This window comes from Girardinichthys multiradiatus, chromosome 5 (assembly GCF_021462225.1).
Source record: "Girardinichthys multiradiatus isolate DD_20200921_A chromosome 5, DD_fGirMul_XY1, whole genome shotgun sequence".
Classification (NCBI taxonomy): domain Eukaryota; kingdom Metazoa; phylum Chordata; class Actinopteri; order Cyprinodontiformes; family Goodeidae; genus Girardinichthys; species Girardinichthys multiradiatus.
The window spans coordinates 31,019,290-31,039,329 of NC_061798.1; the positions used below are offsets into that span (position 1 = coordinate 31,019,290).

General features: G+C 38.9%; 1 protein-coding gene across 2 annotated transcripts; it reads right to left on the bottom strand.

Moving 5' to 3' along the window:
• Positions 1-16,580: 16,580 nt before the first annotated feature.
• LOC124868377 (GTPase IMAP family member 7-like) lies at positions 16,581-18,967 on the bottom strand. Of its 2 annotated transcripts, none has more exons than XM_047365596.1 (2): positions 17,799-18,018; positions 16,581-17,674 (listed from the first exon to the last, which is right to left on the bottom strand). In XM_047365596.1, the coding sequence occupies exons 1-2, from the start codon at positions 17,818-17,820 to the stop codon at positions 16,860-16,862; spliced, it is 837 nt and encodes a 278-aa protein (XP_047221552.1). In that variant the 5' UTR covers positions 17,821-18,018; the 3' UTR covers positions 16,581-16,859. The 2 variants fall into 2 exon arrangements, 1 of the variants encoding a protein (XP_047221552.1); XR_007038312.1 differs by having other exon boundaries at positions 17,538-17,679; positions 17,799-18,967.
• Between the last annotated feature and the right edge of the window lie 1,073 nt (positions 18,968-20,040).

Here is a 20,040-nt window from a genome sequence, read left to right on the forward strand (position 1 = left end):
CCTTACAAGTGCAAAGGAAATGTGAAACAATGTAGGAAAATCCACTTACTCCTCATTTTCGTGGAAGCCACTGAAACAAATCAGTAATAGTTGTTTGAGTCTTTAGCGTCAGAGTAAAACCTCCCTATTTGTTTGTTTCAGCTTGTAGCTTAAACCAAAGCAAAGCACAGGCCATGGACAGTGTTTAAAAATGTAAAACTATACATATCTGTCGTATTATGTTGTGATTTGTTTGGACCAAAGTGCAGACGAATGCTCGGAAGCAGCACGGTAAGTTAAAAAGCTTCTTCTTTTAATAATAATAACAATGACTTACATGAGTGTGTCAGAACAAAGACATGGACATGGAGCCATGTATCACAGGGAAGTAACAGGAACCAGAGAGGAACAATGAAAAAACAACAAGGTCTTAAACTGAGGGAAGTGGAAAGTGAACCAAAGAAACCGGGAGGCAGGTAATCAGGGGAAAAATGTAACAGGTGTGGAACCAGGTAGCAGGAAGACTGAGGGGAATTACAACTAATGAGACCTGACAGCAGAGGAAAACAAGCATGAGGTACAGAGCAAAAAGAAACTAGATTAATAACAAACCAAAGGAAAAAAACAGATCTGTAGGAAAATATAAACCAACACCTGAAACTCAAGAAAGTAAGATCTAACTGAAATAAACTACTGATCTGAAGAGAATAGAAAAACACCTGACTGGAAAATTCAATTCAATTCAATTCAAAAATACTTTATTAATCCCAAAGGGAAATTAAATAAATAAGTAAACAAACACAAAGCAAAACATGGCAGATTATGACAATATCTTAAACAATATAAGCAATGCTCAGGCTTACTCTACGTGTTACCACTATCAGATTGTTTCAAGTTTCTTTTTTGTTTTCTTTGATATTTGACCTGCTGTGTGGGGGGACTGTAGTGACGGTGGTAGTTGCTTGTCTTGTAACCGGTGGGTTGCTGCTCCGTCTGTCTCAGTCGTTGTGTCCGTGGGCAGAACACTTCACCCACCTTGCCTGCTGTTGGATGTCAAAGGGCTCAATGGTGCCAAATGTATGGCAGCCTCATTTCTGTCAGTCTGCCCCAGGACAGCTATGGCAACATTGTAGCTCACCACTGTCAGTGTGTGAATGTCTGTATGAATGGGTGGATGGCTGATTGTAGTGTGAAGCACTTTGGGGTCCTTGGGCTTGATAAAGCGCTATACCAGTACAGGCCATATACAATCTATGTTAGGTAGGACTTTTAAGGAAATAAGAAATTATCTCCTTTTATGAACAAAAGCTGAAATGGTAATACTATCCATGGTCTTTACCTGATTTATACTAAACTAAAACCAAAAAGTGAATCAAAAAGTATATGTCACCAATAAAAATAAAGTATGTTTATTTCAAACATACACATGTTGGTAATAATTTGAATAGATTTTTCACTGTTGCCCTACAACAAGATCCTAAATCTCAATCCTAGCCTGGGCCTTTTTGGACCCTCCAGGTACTCGAGTTTCAAGAACATACATGTTAGGTGAATTGGTTTCGCTGAATTGTCCTTAGGGCATGTTTTGTGCATGGCTGTTTGTCCTGTGTGTCTCTGTGTTGCCCTGTAATGGACTGGAGACCTGTCCAGGGTGTACCCTGCCTCTCAGCCAATGACTGCTGAAGATAGGCATCAGCTTGGAGCCAGATTCACAGGGCTGGACAGGAACAATGTACACCATCATGCTGTTTTCATTCAAAAATCAAGGATTTGGAGGCAGCTTCCATGCCTTCAACAACAAACAATGCAAATGACCATAGGCAGGTGACAGAGCTGATCAACATAATTTTCCCCTATGCCTCCCCTTAGATGTCTAAATGCACAGAGTTACTGCCATCTGATTGGCTAATTTGTTGTTTGTGTTTCCTAGCAGATGGCTGCGTTGACTGTTCACTTGATAAAACGTAGTAGACCAACACCAGCAGATGACATGGCACCCCAAATCATCCCTGACTGTTGAAACATCACACTGGACTTCAAGCAACTTGGATTATGTACCTCTCCACTCTTCCTCCAGACTCTGGGACCTAGATTTCCAAATGAAATCCAAACTTTACTTTCATCTGAAAATAGGACTTTGGACCACTGAGCAGCAGTCCAGTTCTGTTTCTCTATATCCCCGATAAGACTCTTCTAATGTTGTCTCTAGTTCAGAACAGGAATTGTATGTGTGTAGTGGCTTTTGATACACTGACTCCAGCCTCAGCCCATTCCTTCTGAAGCTTGTTCTTGAATGCATTTTTCCCTGCAATTGTCCCTGTTCCTGGTGTAGCTATTCCTACCACACTTTTTCCTTCCACACAACCTGTATGTACTTCTATGAATATGCTTTGATCCAACACTCTGTAAGCAACCAATTTCTTTAGCAATGACTTGATTTTTTAAGATGTACCTGTATGTCTAAAACATAATATGGAATTGTGTGCCGTTGCTTTTTATGCTGTATGTGGACTGTAAACTATATGCGATTGAAGTCATTGTTTTTCTTTTTGTACAATTAAGATTTTGCCTATTTACTTCAAATATGATTAAATCTGAAGGAAAAAAAAGTTTATAGTATTGTTTTGTGATAATATAACATTAGCTTTTTAAACAAATATTTTCTCCTTTTCATGTAACCTTAATTGCAACCCTCATAAATGAACGGGAACATACAGTTTTATGAAAATGTTTTCATTCTTAGAATCACAGTGTTATCACTTCAATTGTAAATTGAATGATTATATTTTATCTAGTCACTAAAAGAATAATTAATGAAACAATCGGTAATTACATTAATGTAATGAATAATTAAGTGAATAAGACATAACCAAAATGAGATCTAACTACAGGTATTCACAAAGAACATTCAGGTTTTTTTAGCTGAAAAAGGTTGAACTTGTGCTTTCTTCTACTTTCTTTACTGCAAGTTCCATCTTGGCTAAAAGCTGATATAAACCGTTAAAACTAAAGGCAGTTGAATCAGAAAAAAAACAAACTCCACAAAATGACGTAACCGCAAAACTCGGTCTCAGCTGTTCACCACACTGCTTCTACACACAACCAAGATGTCTGCTGTTAGCAGAGAGCTCACAGATTCCAAAAAATGCATTTTATCGCAATCCAACCAGGTTTTACTCAACCAGCAAGAAAGGAAGGCCAGAATTATCACTCCCATTTGAAAGACAGAATTATTAACATAATGTTTGTTTAGATAGAGTATGTCAATTCTCATAAAAATTCTGTTAGATTTGCGCATGTTATTTTGAGCTTGAACTTCACAACATCTTCATGGGCTTAGGAGGTTAAACGGTTTGTCTCTCAGGAAGGTAAACACACAGTTTCCATACACAGTTTAGATTTCTTCCTGTCTGGTGTGAGGGAAAGTTTGGAACAATTAATAGAGGGTTCCCAACATAAGAAGGTACCAGAAAACAGCCTTATCATAAAACATAATGGAAAGCACCTCCAGTTGGGTCTATATTTTAGCAGAGCCAGTTGGGGCTTTTGCCCCAGGTTCTGTCATGCCTCTCGGTCTAGTTGAGTTCAGCTGGCAAGGATTGTCAGCAGTGGCTCACACAGGTGCTGTCTGTCAAATCCAAAAACCCATTGTGATGGAAATTCTTGCAGTAAGCATTCCACAGTGTATGACCTTTGGGTTACCTCACTCCTCTGAACATCTGTGTTAGTGGAGTAAGCTGTAAAAGTCATTATCAGAATAATGGTTAAGGCCCATTTGTTAGGGTGATGCCTCGGGAAGGGCAGATGGTTGTTCCTAGGTAACTTTGTCACCTCTGAACCCGAGAAGGGTTTGGGTCATAAAACACTGACTCTTTGCAGTTGAGATAACACTGTCATGTTCTGGTATAAATACTGTGTGTAAATGTTGATCGGGGCTCTGTTCAACTGACTTGCTCGGTGACAGAGTCATTCAAACGCTTAATGCCTTTGAATAAAACTTATAAAGACAAAGTCCGGATTTTCTCTTGTTATGAGTCAACTTCTACCCACTTTGATAAGAAAATTCTACTACACTTTTAGTGTCACGAACAGGATCTAACGTGCCAGAGGAGACCGCAGGACGGGGACACGGACACCTGGCCAGCCTGAGAGTTGTTCTCAGTCCACTTCCATTTTACGGAGGGGAGTCCGGGTGCCCGCCTGCGGCTTCTGGCCGATTGGATCCGAACTATTTGTCTTCAAATATATCTGGGTGAGAAGTTGCTCTGTATGATATAATGTATATTATTATTTTTATTACACATTAACCATCATCTCCTAACTAACTATTTAGGTTTCGGAGTTGCGAGTTGGAGGACATCAGCTGAGGGCCCGGTCAATGGGATAAAGCAGAACACAGGGTTTTGCAGGTGGTTTTTAGCAATTTTCTACACCTCATAAAGGAGAAAAGCCAGATGGCAGACGTGCCGCTGAACGGGTAAAAAGGAAAAAAAAATGGTTCCGGAACCTTGAGGCATCAGGAGTGCCTCCTTCTTCATACTCTGATTTATAAAATAATGATAGGAAAAAGTGGATGATTGTGTTAAATGTGCTTTGATTTGGAAGATAAGTTTGGTTTTTCACAGCGTGGAAGTTTGAGTGTAAATAGTTTAAATAGTTTCAAGTAAAACAGTTGATGGAAAAATAAAAAACATGAGAAAAAGATTAAAAAGCACAGAGTGCATCAATTAAGGGGTTAAAGAGTTAAAACTTTCCTGAAGAAAGTTTTGTTTGTCTTAAATATTGCGATCAGTCGGAAAAGAAGGTAAAAGTGAAAAGGGACATTAAAGAGCCGAAAAGAAAGTTGTTTTAGAAAGGAGTATAGTTCATGTTATGAAAGGAAGGAAGGATGACTGACTGACTGACTGATAATATTTCTTTGTGCAAAATCTGAACCTATACTAAACTTTTTCTTCTGCCTCTCTCACACACAAATACACACATATATGGGATTTGAGTTCAACATCTGCGTTTTTGAGTCTGGATTTTAGAAACCTGCCCTTCCCTACTCCATCAGAGACGCTTCTCCAGCACGGCCTGAAAGAGAGAGATCTGCCTTCCTGTCTGCCTGCTTGTTGCAAATCACAGTGTGAGTTTCCACCAAAACGAAACTCAGAAGAAGTCTGGCCCGAACCCACTGAGATGGACAAAGATCCATGCTGTTTGCCAGAGCCAGAAGAGTGAATGCACTGGATTTATATTGAAAGCATCTTATGCGGGCAGAAGAGAAACAGGCCGTAGCAAAGTTTCTTCTTTCTCCCTCCTGGAGAAGTTAAAGTGGACAAAGAATGATTGAATGTCTCATCAACAGACCTGGGAAGGGCCTGGTTGTTTTTTGGACTGATAGAGGATTGTGTGCCATGACAGTCTGACTCTGGAGCGATTTAGAAACTGATGGGGGTAACGTACAAACACACACACATTTGCATAAATCTTTTCCTATTTTCTGCAACAAAGAACGCTTATTAACCGCTGCTCATGTGACACGCTGGCCTGATGTTGACAGATATAGCGGGTTAAAATATTATTTTAGGGTTAGAAAAGTGTCTTTAAAAGGGTGATAATTTAACTCATTTGATACTTTCCAGTTAATTCTTTTAGAGAAGCAAGTTCTCTTTCGCTGTGGAATATTCAGGGTCAATTATTCTAGTTATTAAAAGTTATTAAAAGCAGAGGAAGTTACAACACCTCCAAAACTCAGCAGTAACCAAGTGTTTCTATGCTATTCACCGGACAGATCTCATGAAGGAGCATTTGTAAAACCCAGCGCATGCGTAAAACCTGATGGGTTTCTCCTTCAGGTATTATTTTCTGTTGTCAGAGTTTGTATTCCATAAATCTAATGGGTAGAGACCTCATTAAAACAGGCTTAGTTCTACTGCAGATGGTCTTCATACAGTTTCTGACACAGTATTTACAGTTTGGTGCAGTTTTTGTCCGCAAGTGCTAACTGACGCTTATGGAAAGTACAAATTCATTGTTTTTCACAGCAGCTGCTGGGAAGAGGTTATATTAGGTTGTTTTTTTCCCTCTTCTGATTCATGCAGCATGTTGATTTACACTGTACCTTATATCAGATCCTGACAAAAAACTATGAAAGGCTTGGTTCTGCAGGTTCTTTTTTCTCCCTTTGGAGAAGGAAAGACAAACCTAATCAGTTCTGTGCTGGACAGAAATATTAAAACACTTGTTGTTTTCTAAGATATCACCAGCTAAAAACTTTTAAAACTTTGAGAGTAATTGGTTTTGTTAAACACATTTCCCTTGGTAAAACAAACCTTTAAAATGAGAATGAAAAATGGGGTTATTTAGAAAGAATCTGATTGGACAGTGGTACCACACAAAAATTAAACTAATCTCATGTTTCCTAAAAGACTATCCATGAAAAGGCCTTCAGAACCGTGGAGTTATTTTCCACCACAGTACCAGGTTTTTTAAGCATGCTTTTTCTTTATTTTAAAACAGATCTGGTTTTTGTTTGTTTTGTTTTTGGATTTTCAGCATAATGTTTGTCTGAAGCTTCTTATGAACTGTGTTAGAAGAAAATATGATCTGAGGTAAATTAGGAGCTGTGAACTAATAATTTTAAATCTAATTATTGTCCAAACAGAAATAATATATTTAGCCAATCCTTCAATCTCTGCAGAAAGTTAACACCATTGTTCAATGCAGTAGTACTCAACTTGTGGTTCCTGGACTCCTGAAGCCCATGAGCCATAGATTTTGGGTCCATAAAATTATAATATTTAATTAAAAGTAGACCGATTACCTATTAAAATAGATCTAAGCCAATGATGAGTTCCAGTCATTTGGTGGCTTTGAAATCAATTCAATTCAATTCAAAAATGCTTTATTAATCCCAAAGGGAAAATAAATGTTGTTATAGCTCATATTATGAAGGTTTCTTCAAAGAGCCGTTATAGATGCTGATGGCTGGTTGCAGGAAGGATCTCCTGTAGCGCTCCGTCTTAACAGCAGATCTAAAGAAGCCTCTGACTGAAGACACTCTGTTGTTGTAGGACAGTCTCATGAAGAGGATGCTCAGGGTTCTCCATAATGTTCTTCATTTTATGAAGGATCTGTCTTTCCACAATGATCTCCAGAGGTTCCAGAGGAGTCCCCGGAACAGAGCCAGCCTTTTTTATCAGCTTGTTGAGCTTTTTTAAGTCCCTGGCTCTGATGCTGCTACCCCAGCAGATGATGGCAGAAGAGATCACACTTTCCACAACAGACTTATAGAAGATATGCAGCATCTTGCTGCAAACACCAAAGGGCCTAAGCTTCCTCAAGAAGTACAGTCTGCTCTGTCCCTTCTTGTACATGGCTTCACAGTTGCATCTCCACTCTAGTCTATTGTCCAGGTGAACACCGAGGTATTTATACTCCACCACCTCCACTTCTTCTCCCATGATGGAAATTATTTTTGACTTATTCCTGTTTCTCTTCAAATCTACAATCATCTCCTTTGTTTTGGTCACGTTCAAAATGAGATGATTGTTTCCACACCATGCCACAAAGCGGTCCACCACCTTCTTGTCCATCTCTGATCCACCCCACGACTGCAGAATCATCCGAGTATTTCTGCAGATGACAGGAGTCTGTCTTGTACTGGAAGTCTGAGGTGTACAGAGTGAAAAGGAATGGTGAGAGTACAGTCCTCTGTGGTTCTCCTGTGCTGCTGACTACTTGGTTAGACTCACAACCCTCCAGTCTCACAAATTGTGGTCTGTTTGTCAGGTAGTCTTTGATCCAGGAGATTGTTGAGGCCTCCACCTGAGTCTTTTGGAGTTTCTGACAAAGCAAATCAGGTTGGATTGTATTAAATGCACTGGAGAAATCAAAGAACATGATCCTCATAGTGCTGCTGGCTTTGTCCAGATGACAATGGGTTTGTTGAAGCAGGTGTATGATGGCATCTTCAACTCCAACTCCACAGCGATAAGCAAACTGAAGGGGGTCCTGATGGTTTACTGTTTGCTTACTCAGGTGGGCCAACAGGAGTCTCTCTAGGACCTTCATAATGTGGGATGTCAGGGCAACAGGTCTATAGTCATTGAGGACTGATGGGTGAGTTTTCTTTGGTACCGGAACAAGACAGGAGGTCTTCCACAACACCAGAACCTTCTTCTGGGCCAGGCTAAGGTTGAAGAGGTGCTGCAGAATCCCACAGAGCTGCTCTGCACAGGCCTTCAGGACTCCAGGGCTGACATGATCTGGACCTGCAGCCTTATTCCGATTCAGTCTCTCCAGTTGTCTCTTCACCTGATTTCTTGAGACACACAGGTGGAAGGGGGAAGCAAAGGAAGTATCAGCATCTTCTGATATGGTTGAAGGCAAACATGTAGAAGCAGAAGGGTCTAGGGCTGAGGTGGAAGATAAAAAATGTGAGGTGTTACTGGACAGCTGTGGATCCTGTGGGTCAAAGGAAGATGGAATGTCTGTTTGGCTGTGAGCGGGAGAGGAGGATGCGAAGCTTGTTTCTGAACTGAACCTATTGAAGAATGTGTTCAGTTCATTGGCTCTGTCCAGAACTTCATTGGTCTGATCATCCTTCTGCTTGAAGCCTGTGATCTTCTTCATCCCTGTCCACACATCTCTGATATTGTTTTGCTGGAGCTTGTTCTCCAGCTTCTTCTTGTACACCTCCTTTCTGTCTCTTATCTTGACTTTAAGTTGCTTCTGTAAACTCCTCAATAATTCTCTGTCTCCCTCTCTGAAGGCTCTTTTTTTCTTGTTAAGCAGGTCCTTCAGGTCACTGGTGATCCAAGGTTTGTTATTGGGGAAGCATCTCACGGTTCTGGTGGGGATGATGTTATCCACACAGAAGTTTATATAGTCGGTTACACACTCAGTCATGGCATTGATGTCCTCTCCATGTGGCTGGCACAGTGTGTCCCAGTCTTTAGCCTCAAAGCAACCTTGCAGAGCTTCTTCAGCTTCCTGTGACCATTTTCTCACAGTCTTCTTTATTACAGGTTGCCTCTGAACAAGGGGCTTATATTTCGAGCAGAGAAGAACAAGATTGTGATCTGATTTGCCTAGAGGAGGTCTTGCTGTAGAGATATATGAGTCCTTGACATTTGCATAAAACAAATCCAATGTTTTGTTTTCTCTGGTAGAGCAGCTGACAAACTGTTGAAACGTTGGAATTGTAGCAGAGAGTGAAGCATGGTTAAAATCACCAGAAATTGCCACAAAAGCATTGGGGTTTTGTGTCTGTAGCTTAGCAACAACTGAGCTGATGGCATCACATGCAGTGTCGGCAACAGCGGAAGGTGGAACGTAAACTGTTGCCAAAATAACACTGGTGAACTCTCTGGGTAAATAATATGGACGAAAACTTACTGCCAACAGTTCAATATCTGGACTGCAGAGATGACACTTCACAGTAACATGTCCTGGATTACACCATCTGTTGTTCACAAGTATTGCCAGTCCACCTCCTTTACATTTGCCGCTCCTCTTTAAATCTCTGTCTGCTCATATGGTTAAAAAGCCCGACAGAGAGACACTGGAGTCGGGGATATGATCCTGCAGCCATGTCTCAGTAAAACACATGATACTGCATGCCCGGTACTCTGGCTGGGTCCTTTGTAGGGCTTGGAGTTCATCCAACTTGTTTCCCAATGATCTCACATTGCCCATCATAATTGACGGAAGAGATCGTTTGAACTTCTTCCTTCTCTCTCTCCTCTTAACTCCTGCTTTGCATCCACGGCGTCTCCATTTCAACTCATCAGGGATTTGGGGTTGTAGCTGAAGTATTATTTTGAGCTTTTGAGATATCAATCAGCTGCTTGTAAGAAACAACCCCGTTGCCATGGCAATGCATCATAACAAATGTCCAAAAATAGAAAGTATTAAGAAAAATCCTCCAAGCTGCACAGCATCCGACACTGGAGTAGACAGTCATCCAAAAAAAATCAACTGTATCCACCACAAGAGGAATAGTTCCCAAAAAGAATAAATCAGAATCAAAAGTAACAGAGCTACTCCAACCTGCTGCCACCTTGAGTGGCGCAATTCTAGAAATGCAATAATACTCAAAATTTCTACTCTGGGGAACACAGATTGGGGTTGAAGAGTTTTGTTTTGGAACTAAGGATAGGATTTTTATAACGGAATAAAGACAAGTAAAATTCTTCATTTTAGGAAAAGAAAAGAAATAAAGGCCCTCTTAACAGTAAGAATATGATCGGCTCAAACTCCAGTCTTCTTGTTTGATTTCTTAGGGTTTAAAGATTAAAAGAATACATAGGAGTAGAAAGGTACACAAGGTGATTTCAGATTACTAAGAGATAAAATATAGGAACATTTATCAGCATTTGGATTATTAAAGAGGGGTTCTAGTAATTTTTCTAATGTTTCTCCCCAACTCTCAAAATTTAAATAGGCCAAATTAAAGAAAATTATGTTTGTTCTTTTTGAAACACTATGTGGGAAAAAATCCAGTTTGGAGACAAGCTTCTTATCTTAATTTCTGATTAAGTCAAACACTGCAGTTTGTTTAGTTTGGGTATACCATAAAAATGTCAATGCCGACTTTTCTAATTTCCCCTCGGGGATCAAGAGAGTATCTTTGAATTTGAATTGAATTGAATTAAAATACTTCTTTGCATTTAACCTGAAATTCTGCAATACAGCTGCGATCAAATTGAGCCAAACAAAAAGAGAATTATAACAATAACTCTCAGGATTGTAGTTATTATTATTATAGAGTTACAGTACAAAGAATTAGCAAAATGTTTCAGCATCAGTGAATTTGGATTCATTTAAGAGGAAACTGTTGCTGTGCTTCTAAATAGTTTGTGCACTCATCTTAAAAAAGATCCTGAAGATTGTCATAACAAAATAGATCAATTATAGCATTAAAAGATATGGTTGAGAAAACATATTCTGAAAAGAGATTGTTAAAAATTTCTTTTAATTCTTGAAGCTTCAAATTTGGCCGTTTGTCTGTCTTTGATGTTTTGTCTTTGTTTTGATGGAATGAATGTTTGTTTATTTGTTGCATGAAACAATAATCCATGTTTAGAATAATGTTTCTAAATCCCAGATTGATTAAAACTTTGAGTTTTCAGAAGCAGCTTGTTTCTGAGGTAGGTGCATGTTAACAGTTTTGCAGTTTAAGGATCACTAAGATGGGTTGGAATGAAGAAACTGTGGGTCCCGCCCATAGGCTGCCAATCAGAGGTTAGTTCTGCCTGACTCCGCCCACCTACCAGGTTGGTTCATGCCTTTGCTGTCATGGTAACACTCAGCACCTCCCTTCCTGAGTTCTAACACTGTTTAAGAGACAATAGAATCAAGATGCTTGTAGTGATTGTTGCCTTAAAAACATGTTTTTTTTGTATAATGATTAAGGATGTAGCATGACTTTTAGATTTATGTGTTTTATTACTCAAAGGTTAATGAAATAGTTTAAACTAGTTTGAAGAATTAGTTTTGCATACAAAATCATTGGTGATTTATTAGATTGGAAGTTTCCCTGGTGCCATTAAGCTAACTGACAGTTCAAGATATGCAAAAGTAAGGAATATATTTTTGATAAAGAATCTGAGTCATGACTTTATACTTGGTGGGAATTATTTATTAGATTCGAATTTGTAGGGTTTATGCATCTGAATTACATTAGATGTCCATTAATCTAATACTCATCTTTATACAAGACAAATCAGGATGATATGTGACTAATTTCTAAGTGAGACATTGATGAACTGAATAATTAAAGTTTGTGTTTTGTTGTTAATGGAACTGAATTGCAGTTAAAAACAACTGGATTTTTTTTATGTTGCTTTCGTTAAATTCATAGTGACACATAGTTATGTCAGAATTAATTTCTTTGGTTCTAGGTAATGTGATCTTGGTTACTAGAACATTTTTGTACAAACTTTTTGCTGTATTGTCGCATGGGTTGGACCCTGTGCCAGAAGAGGGGAATGTCAGAATAAAGTAACATGGGGTTCCAAAAGTTGTAGCACTCATGGGAAAAAGGGTAGCTCAGACCTCCAGTGAGGACTTAGTGACAATGCAAGAGAGACGTTGTACTTTGTTTATATAAATGGTGCATAGCTCCCTAAGACCACATTCTGAAAACCTCTCTGAAATTATGCTGTTGATTCTTTTGTGAAATTTTATATCTCTACAGATTAGACCATTTTTGAAATTATTTTTGGGTATTCTGAAACTATGGAAATAATGACCTGTAATCAGACCTTCCACAAACATCAGGTCACATTTTTGATATTCAGAATATTTAGCTGATGGTCACTGCTAGTATATCAGGTGAAGTCAGAAGATCAATTCTTTTGATTTTGTTGGATGTTTTGATGAAGTTCATGTAGTTAAGCACTTAGGTTTGAGAATGGGACTTTGAATTGAAAATTAGCCAAGTGTTGTGAAGGCTCTACCTATTGTTCTCACTTATATGAGATTGAGACAAAGGACACAGACAAATCTCAGTCCTTTTGAAGTGCTGTGTGGCAGGTCTCCTAATTTGGACATGGGGATATTGCCAAGATCATTTTCTTCCACATCTTTGTGTGAAGATAGGATGTTGTTTTACTGTCAAAACCTGTCCACTGTGTTTTCTCAAGTTTCACAAACGGTGAAGGCTGCATTACCAGAAACAGCCACTTCCACCCTCCAGTCCTTTATTCCTGGCGACTGGATTCTGGTCAGAGAATTTAGGAGAAAACACAGGAAGTCCAGGGCTGGAATGGCCCATATCAGATCCTACAAGACACCCAGGAAAGCTGCAGGAAAGCTGCAGCTTTCCTGCAGCTTCATCTGGCTTCCAGGACAAGTCATCTTCCAACTGGATCATTCACAGCCTGAAAGGTGTGAGGACAGCGGACCACCACAAGACAAAGAACTGTAAGCTGATCACTGGCGAGTGATTGAAGAGGTGGTTGAAGAACACTGTTCTTACAAGGGCACAATAATCTCTTGGGCAGTGCCACGTTATTTCAGAATCTACTTAAGGCCATCGCATTGCTTGAAAGTTAGAAATCATAAGGTCATTTGCCTCACTGCACACACACCACAGTGAGAGACACATAAGAAACATACAGGGAAGACCTCTGCACATTTGCACATAACCTTTCTCTGGATGATGGACTGGCGACGTCTGCAACAGAGAGACAGTCAAACATGCGCCATGATGCTTATTCTCCTTAACTTCTTAGTATTTGGTGGATACTAGGGGCTCCTTTGCCTGGACAGTGAGGAGGAGCTTCCTACGACCGCCCACCTGTACCAGACTGGTAACAGGGCAGCTTGAAGCCACTCAGGAGAGGCAGCAGGATTTTTGTTTTTTTTGTTTTTTAAGTTGTGTTTATAATTTGTTTTCTTTGGAAGAAACTGTTTGCTTTCAGTACCAGAAGAAAGGACATTCCACTTCAAGGTCACGATGCAGCTATATGGAAGATGGTCTGTTCTGATGCTAATGATTGGTATTGCACGTATTTTTATGACTCTTGTGTTCATTTTGGGAAAGGTACAGCAAAGATAATGTAAGGCTAATCTGAGGAATTATGCTAATAATACTCATCAGCTGATTCGAAGAGAGATTTATCACTTTCCTGACTACTATGATCATACTGATAATGTCTGGTGGCAACGGATGCATCAAAACTGTGAGGAAAATTAGAAATGACAGTTGCTATGTGTATTCAATTTTATTTTTTCAATACTATTCTTTTCCATAACTGCAGTCACTGTGCTTGCTGCTTGCTAAAGCCATACTGATGGGGAGATAAATAAATCAAATAATATAAAGATTCCTTAAACTTATCTTTCACCAACATTTCTAAAACTTGGGTAAAATACATTAAATAATTTTGCAAGGTAGCATTTCCTCCTTTTAGTGAGAAGAGACAAAAGCTGGGATCAGGGATAACAATGCAATTAAAGATGATTGACATTGGTTCAGCTATATGAGTACCTGTAATAGAAAAGGTTGTCTAGGCCTGTTCACTAATGAAGTTCACTAATGGAAAAAAAAAAAAACATCAACAATATCAGCCATTTAAGATTTTTATTCTTATCTAAAATTCTTGAGAAAATAGTTAATCAAATGTGTGAGCATTTACACAGCAACGACCTGTTTGAAGTGTTTCAGTCAGGCTTCAGAGCTCATCATAGCACTGAAACAGCTCTGCTGAAAGTCACTAATGATATTTTTATGGCCTCAGATAATGGACTTGTGTCTGTACTGGTTCTGTTAGATCTCAGTGCTGCATTTGATACAGTCGATCACAATATTCTCTTAGAAAGGCTGGAATATGCTGTCGGGATCAGGGGAACAGCGCTAAGCTTTTTTAAATCTTATCTGTCTGACAGATTCCAGTTTGTTCATGTAAATGATAAATCATCTTTAAACTCCAGGGTTAATTGTGGAGTACCACAGGGTTCAGTACTTGGGCCAATTCTCTTTACTATATATATGCTTCCAATAGGTCAAATTATCAGGCAAAATAGGATACATTTTCACTGTTACCCTGATGATACTCAGCTTTACTTATCCATAAATCCTGATGAACCCAATCAGATAGATAGACTACAAGCATGTCTTGAAGATATAAAAACTTGAATGACTTTAAATTTTTTGCTTCTAAATTCAGACAAGACAGAAGTTGTCGTCTTTGGACTGGAGTCTTTAAAAAGGAAACTGCTTAGTCAATCACTTAACCTGGATGGCATTAAATTGACCTCCGGTAATAAAGTAAAAAACCTTGGTGTTATTTTTGACCAGGACATGTCATTTAAATCCCATATTAAACAGGTTTCTAGGATTTCCTTCTTTCATCTCTGGAACATTACCAAAATTAGAAATATCCTATCTAGGAGTGAAGCTGAAAAACTAGTCCATGCATTTGTTACTTCAAGGCTTGTCTATTGTAATTCTCTACTATCAGGATGTCCACAAAATGCAGTTAAAAGCCTTCAGCTGATTCAAAATGCTGCAGCAAGATTTCTGATGAAAATTAAAAAGAGAGATCATATTTCTCCTATTTTAGCTTCCCTTCTTTGGCTCCCTGTTAAATCCAGAATAGAATTTAAAATTCTCCTCCTCACATATAAAGCCCTTAATGATCTAGCTCCATCATACATCAGAGATCTGATTGTTCCATATGTTCCTAACAGAGTACTTCGTTCTCTGACTGCAGGTTTACTGGTGGTTCCTAGAGTCTCTAGAAGTAGAATGGGAGGCAGATCCTTTAGTTATCAGGTTCCTCTCCTATGGAACCAGCTCCCGGTTTTGGTCCGTGAGGCAGACACCCTGTCTACTTTTAAGGCTATGTTTAATACTTTCCTTTTTGATAAAGCTTATAGTTAGAGTGGCTTAGTTTATCCTCAGCTACCTTCCTTATTTTTACCTCCGTCTTCCTCCCTCCCTGTTGGTTGGAGTAAGGGGGAGTCAGGTTTAGCCTAAACCGGCTCAGTTATGGTTGAGGTGCAAACACAGCCTCCATTTCTGCTACCTGTATGACCCAATGGTCATACAATTTTCCAATGGTTGTAATCAGTCTGACAGAGAGAGGTATCCCAATCCTTGTGGTTTTTAGTATAACAATGACCATCAGTGGGACCCTTTGTCGGGTGCCTTGAGACGACATTGTTGTAAATAAGCGCCGTTTAACTAAATAATCAGAACTGAAACTATCTGTGTAGTTATGCTGCTATAGGCTTAGGCTGCTGGAGGACATAATGACCACTCTCACCCTCTTCGCTACATTCTCACACTACTCTCCAATTTTGCATTATTTGCTGTTATTTTAGCTTTTAACTTTGTTCTCTCTCTTTTCTCTTCTTAGAAGCTACACCTGGCCTGACTCTGTGTCTACCTGTGACACCTTTCTGGAGAGGGGCATCGTCCGAGCTTCTGCTGGCTACAACTTAATGCTCACCCTCTACAGATGATCCACATGACCCTGTCTTTTAGTGTTTAACCCTTTCTCTCTCCTAGACATGGCGATTGACTGAGCTTTTACTGTGACTAACTCTATGTGCTCTCTTTCAGACTCTAACTTTGAAAACTGGCTCAGAGTTGATCTGTTCTTTCGTTCTAGGTGAAACGACTAAAGGAGCTACATCCATTAACATTTACTTTTCCTTCCCATAGAAAGTACTCCTGGATCAGTGCTTCTGTGTTCTTTTTGTGTCTCTGCTCTGTTCTCTCAAACCCCCAGTCGGTCGTGGCAGATGGCCGCTCACACTGAGCCTGGTTCTGCTGGAGGTTTCTTCCTGTTAAAAGGGAGTTTTTCCTCTCCACTGTCGCTACATGCATGCTCAGTATGAGGGATTACTGCAAAGTCAACGCCAGTGACTGTCCACTGTCTCTACATGCTCATCTGGGAGGAGGGAATGCTGCAAGTCTGTGACTCGATGCAATCAGCTGGGTTTCCTTTGACAGAAAAACTTTTTATCTAATTTGAATAAATAACTCAATCTGACTGCACTGTTCAATGGTTAGGATTAATTGGAATGTATTTACTTAACTTTTGTGAAGTGCCTTGAGACGACGTGTTGTGAATTGGCGCTATATAAATAAAACTGAATTGAATTGTCAAGGCAAAGCAACTTTATTTGTATAAAACATCTGAAAGTGCCTTACATGATGACAAAATGTGCATTGCAGTAACAAAAAAAACATAAAAACATACATTGTAGTGGCATGATGAAAGAAAATATATAAAGTATATAAAAGTACTTTTATATGCTAATTTAAAAGATCCCTAATCCGTAACCAAGAAATTATTAAAACCAGGTAAGATCTTATCAAAAAGAAGATAAAAGCACTACATGTATGACTACATAACACTCATTTTCTAATTATCTTAGCTGTTGTCTGTTTTGGGTCCGGTAAACCATCCAATACCTTTCATAATCGCTGCACTTCCAAGTGCCAACATTTGTGGCGCAGACAAAACCACAGCTTCCTCTGTCAGTACAGCAGTACCAACTACAGGAAAAGCTGCTGCACCTGCTGCTGCCCATATTAAACGATCTCCTGCAGATCCCACTTGGCGTCCAACCCAGCGCCACCATAGTTTATTCTGGGTTGCTTTGTAAATGTTGATGGTATAATAACCTCCATTTAATTGTACCGTCTTGTCTATGAGCTCAAACAGATCATTCACCTGAGTGCGATTTGCTTTGTTTGTATTTTCAAACACAACATACCCAGCTTTGCAGTCACGGATAAGTTTCGTGAGCTCAGCACTTTTGTGCACATAGTTTTCGATAGTATCTTTGAGCTCATCACCCCTGGTGAAAACAACAATTGTGTACTTTGAGCTTTCCTCACCGAAGTTTTCTGTGATCCACTTAATGGTGTTCTTTTCCTCCTCTGTGAAGCGTGTAGCGAGACTGATGACTAGCAGGAATATATGTGGTCCAGGGACAGACAACATGAAACAGTTCTCTATTTCACTTTTCAGCTCTTTCTCAGTAATCGATGTGTCGAACATCCCAGGAGTGTCAATGACACTCACTGCTCTGTCATCCAGGTTGACAGTTTCTGTTTTGCATTTCTGCGTTACAGAGGATGGAGACAATCCTTCAGTAAAAACTGTCTTTCCCAGGATGGTATTCCCTGTTGCGCTTTTTCCGGATCCGGTTTTGCCCAGGAGGACAATTCTCAGGTCTTTGACTGCACTAGACAAAATGTGTTGAGAAATGAAAAGAAATCATTTGATTTAGTCAGGAGGTTTTAACTGAGGGCTACGAAAAGCATGAAGAAGCTATAGCTTTACTTAGGAAGGAAGAAAACTAACCTTCAGCTGAGGTTGAATCCATGTTGTAAAACCAGAAAAAGGAATCTGAATCAGGTTGGGCTTTAAACAGCAAAAATAGGTCTGCACTTGGCTCTGACTTCTTGCTGTTTGATGTTCTACATTCCTAGTCCTGCGTCACCATAGTTGTTCGTCCCCTTTTCCTTCTTTGTTATGTTTAACATTCTTCCAATGAAATGAAACTGTCCTGTGTGCCTCCACCAACCTGCTTCATGAAAAATGAAACTCAGAGAACAGATGATCATAAAAGCAAAGGTTTAATTACAGGCTCAGCTCAAACATGGTGGCAAAATGAAATGCAGTTACTGTGCCTACGTGTTTCACACAGACAGTAACTAAGTCAGCCAAAAATTTTTAAAATCGCAAAGCTAAATTAAAAAAAAAAACATAACATGTATTTTAATTGTTGTAAAATTAAAGGTTGGTTCAAATCACAAAAATGGTCAGGTACATACAGTCCAATTGATTATTAATTATCAAAACTGTGCTGTCATATTCAGGTTATAATGCAAATTGGTAAAAAAAACAAAAAAAAAAACGTTGTGCTTTAAAAAAAAAATGTTATGCAATGTGAGCACCGAATCAGAAAGGTTTTTTACAGTATGAGGGTACAAAGAAACCGTGTGCCTCTAGTTTCCTTGTATTTTTATTTTATCTATCCAGTCAGACAATGTCACATAAGGGCAAAACATATTTACACATGGAAGTAAAATATAGCTATTGTACAATTATTTTCATTGGTTCTTTCAGCTGGAAAAAAAACTCCAAAACATACAGAATAGCAGAGGGTCAAAGATCCTTCTCTCAGCATGTTCCAGTAACGTGGAAAGATATAGATGACTACATGTTGTCCTACTGGCAAAAGGGACATGTAGTTTTGTATTTTAAGTATTAACACCAAGGGTGCCAATAATTATGGTTTACAATTTCCTGTGAAAAATCTATTTCCTAACATGTTTTTTCAAGTCTCAGAATAAATTTACTCTAGGGACTTGTGCTGGTCATGCAGCCTGGTCATGGTTTGCTTTAGTTTTGACAACCCGTACCTTGATTTCACAATTATTACTGCTCTATAAAGTTTTTAACACAAAAGTCTTCTTAACTGCTTATTTTTTGTGGAAAAGGAAAAGTTTTCTGTGTACGTAAAGAGTTGGGACAAACAAACCACTTTCTTTTGCCTAAAGTTCCTAGCAAAGTAAAAGCAGAGAACAACAGGTATCTAATAGAACCGTTATCTTCTTTGAGGAAGGAAACAATTTGGCATCTCATGAAAGTCAAATAAAACATTGTTACCTCTATTTATCTGTTAGGAGTTGTTTCCAGCTGCAACAGCCACTAATTCAACATATGATGGGAAAAAATAAAAGACAATCTGGTTGTGCACTGATGTGCAAATATAGGAAGTAGATTGCCAACAACCCATAACAAGCCTAAAACGTCAAATTGAAGTGTTCAAATCCTGATAAGAGACCAACATTTGCTGATGATAATTTTACACTGGCAATGAAGTTTAATTATTTTCAAATCTTAAAAAAAAATTAGAAGAATTTTAACTTATACAGTTTTGCCTGGCAAACTGGTGTTTTTCTTCCCTTAACAAATGTTGAGCTGGTCTGAAAAATACAATAAAAAAACGAACTGAGTTTGGATTTTAAAGGGTTGATACTAAGACATGTTCCATGTCTCTATTGCCACCAAGTGGCAACAATAATTTATACAGTCTTTACCACAACTAAACCAAACTTGCATATACAATGCATTGCAAAAGTTTTCTTAGTTCTTGAACTTTCTCACATTTTGCATTTTGTTGGGTTAAAACAACAAATTATTATTTAGTGCATTGTAATTAGTGGGATAGACCAATTCAAAGTAAGGCATACGTGTTAAGTAAAGAAAAGTGACACCCTTAAAAACAAACAAAGAAAATCTGAAAGAGTTATTCCAATACCTTTTGGGGTATGCCTTCAGCAACTACTACTGCTAGGCTACAAATGCAACTACTTACCCCTTTTCCTTTGCAAACCAGCTAAAACTCAGTTAGATTGGATGGAGAGAATCTGCAAACATAAATTTTCAAGTCTTGCTACCGATTCTCAATTGGATTTAGGTCTAGGCTTTTAGGCCATTCCAGCACATTAATATGCCTTGATCTAAATAATTTCAGTATAGGTCTGGTTGCCCACAATTATTCTCCTGCTGGAAGGTGACCCTTCGCCCCAGTCTC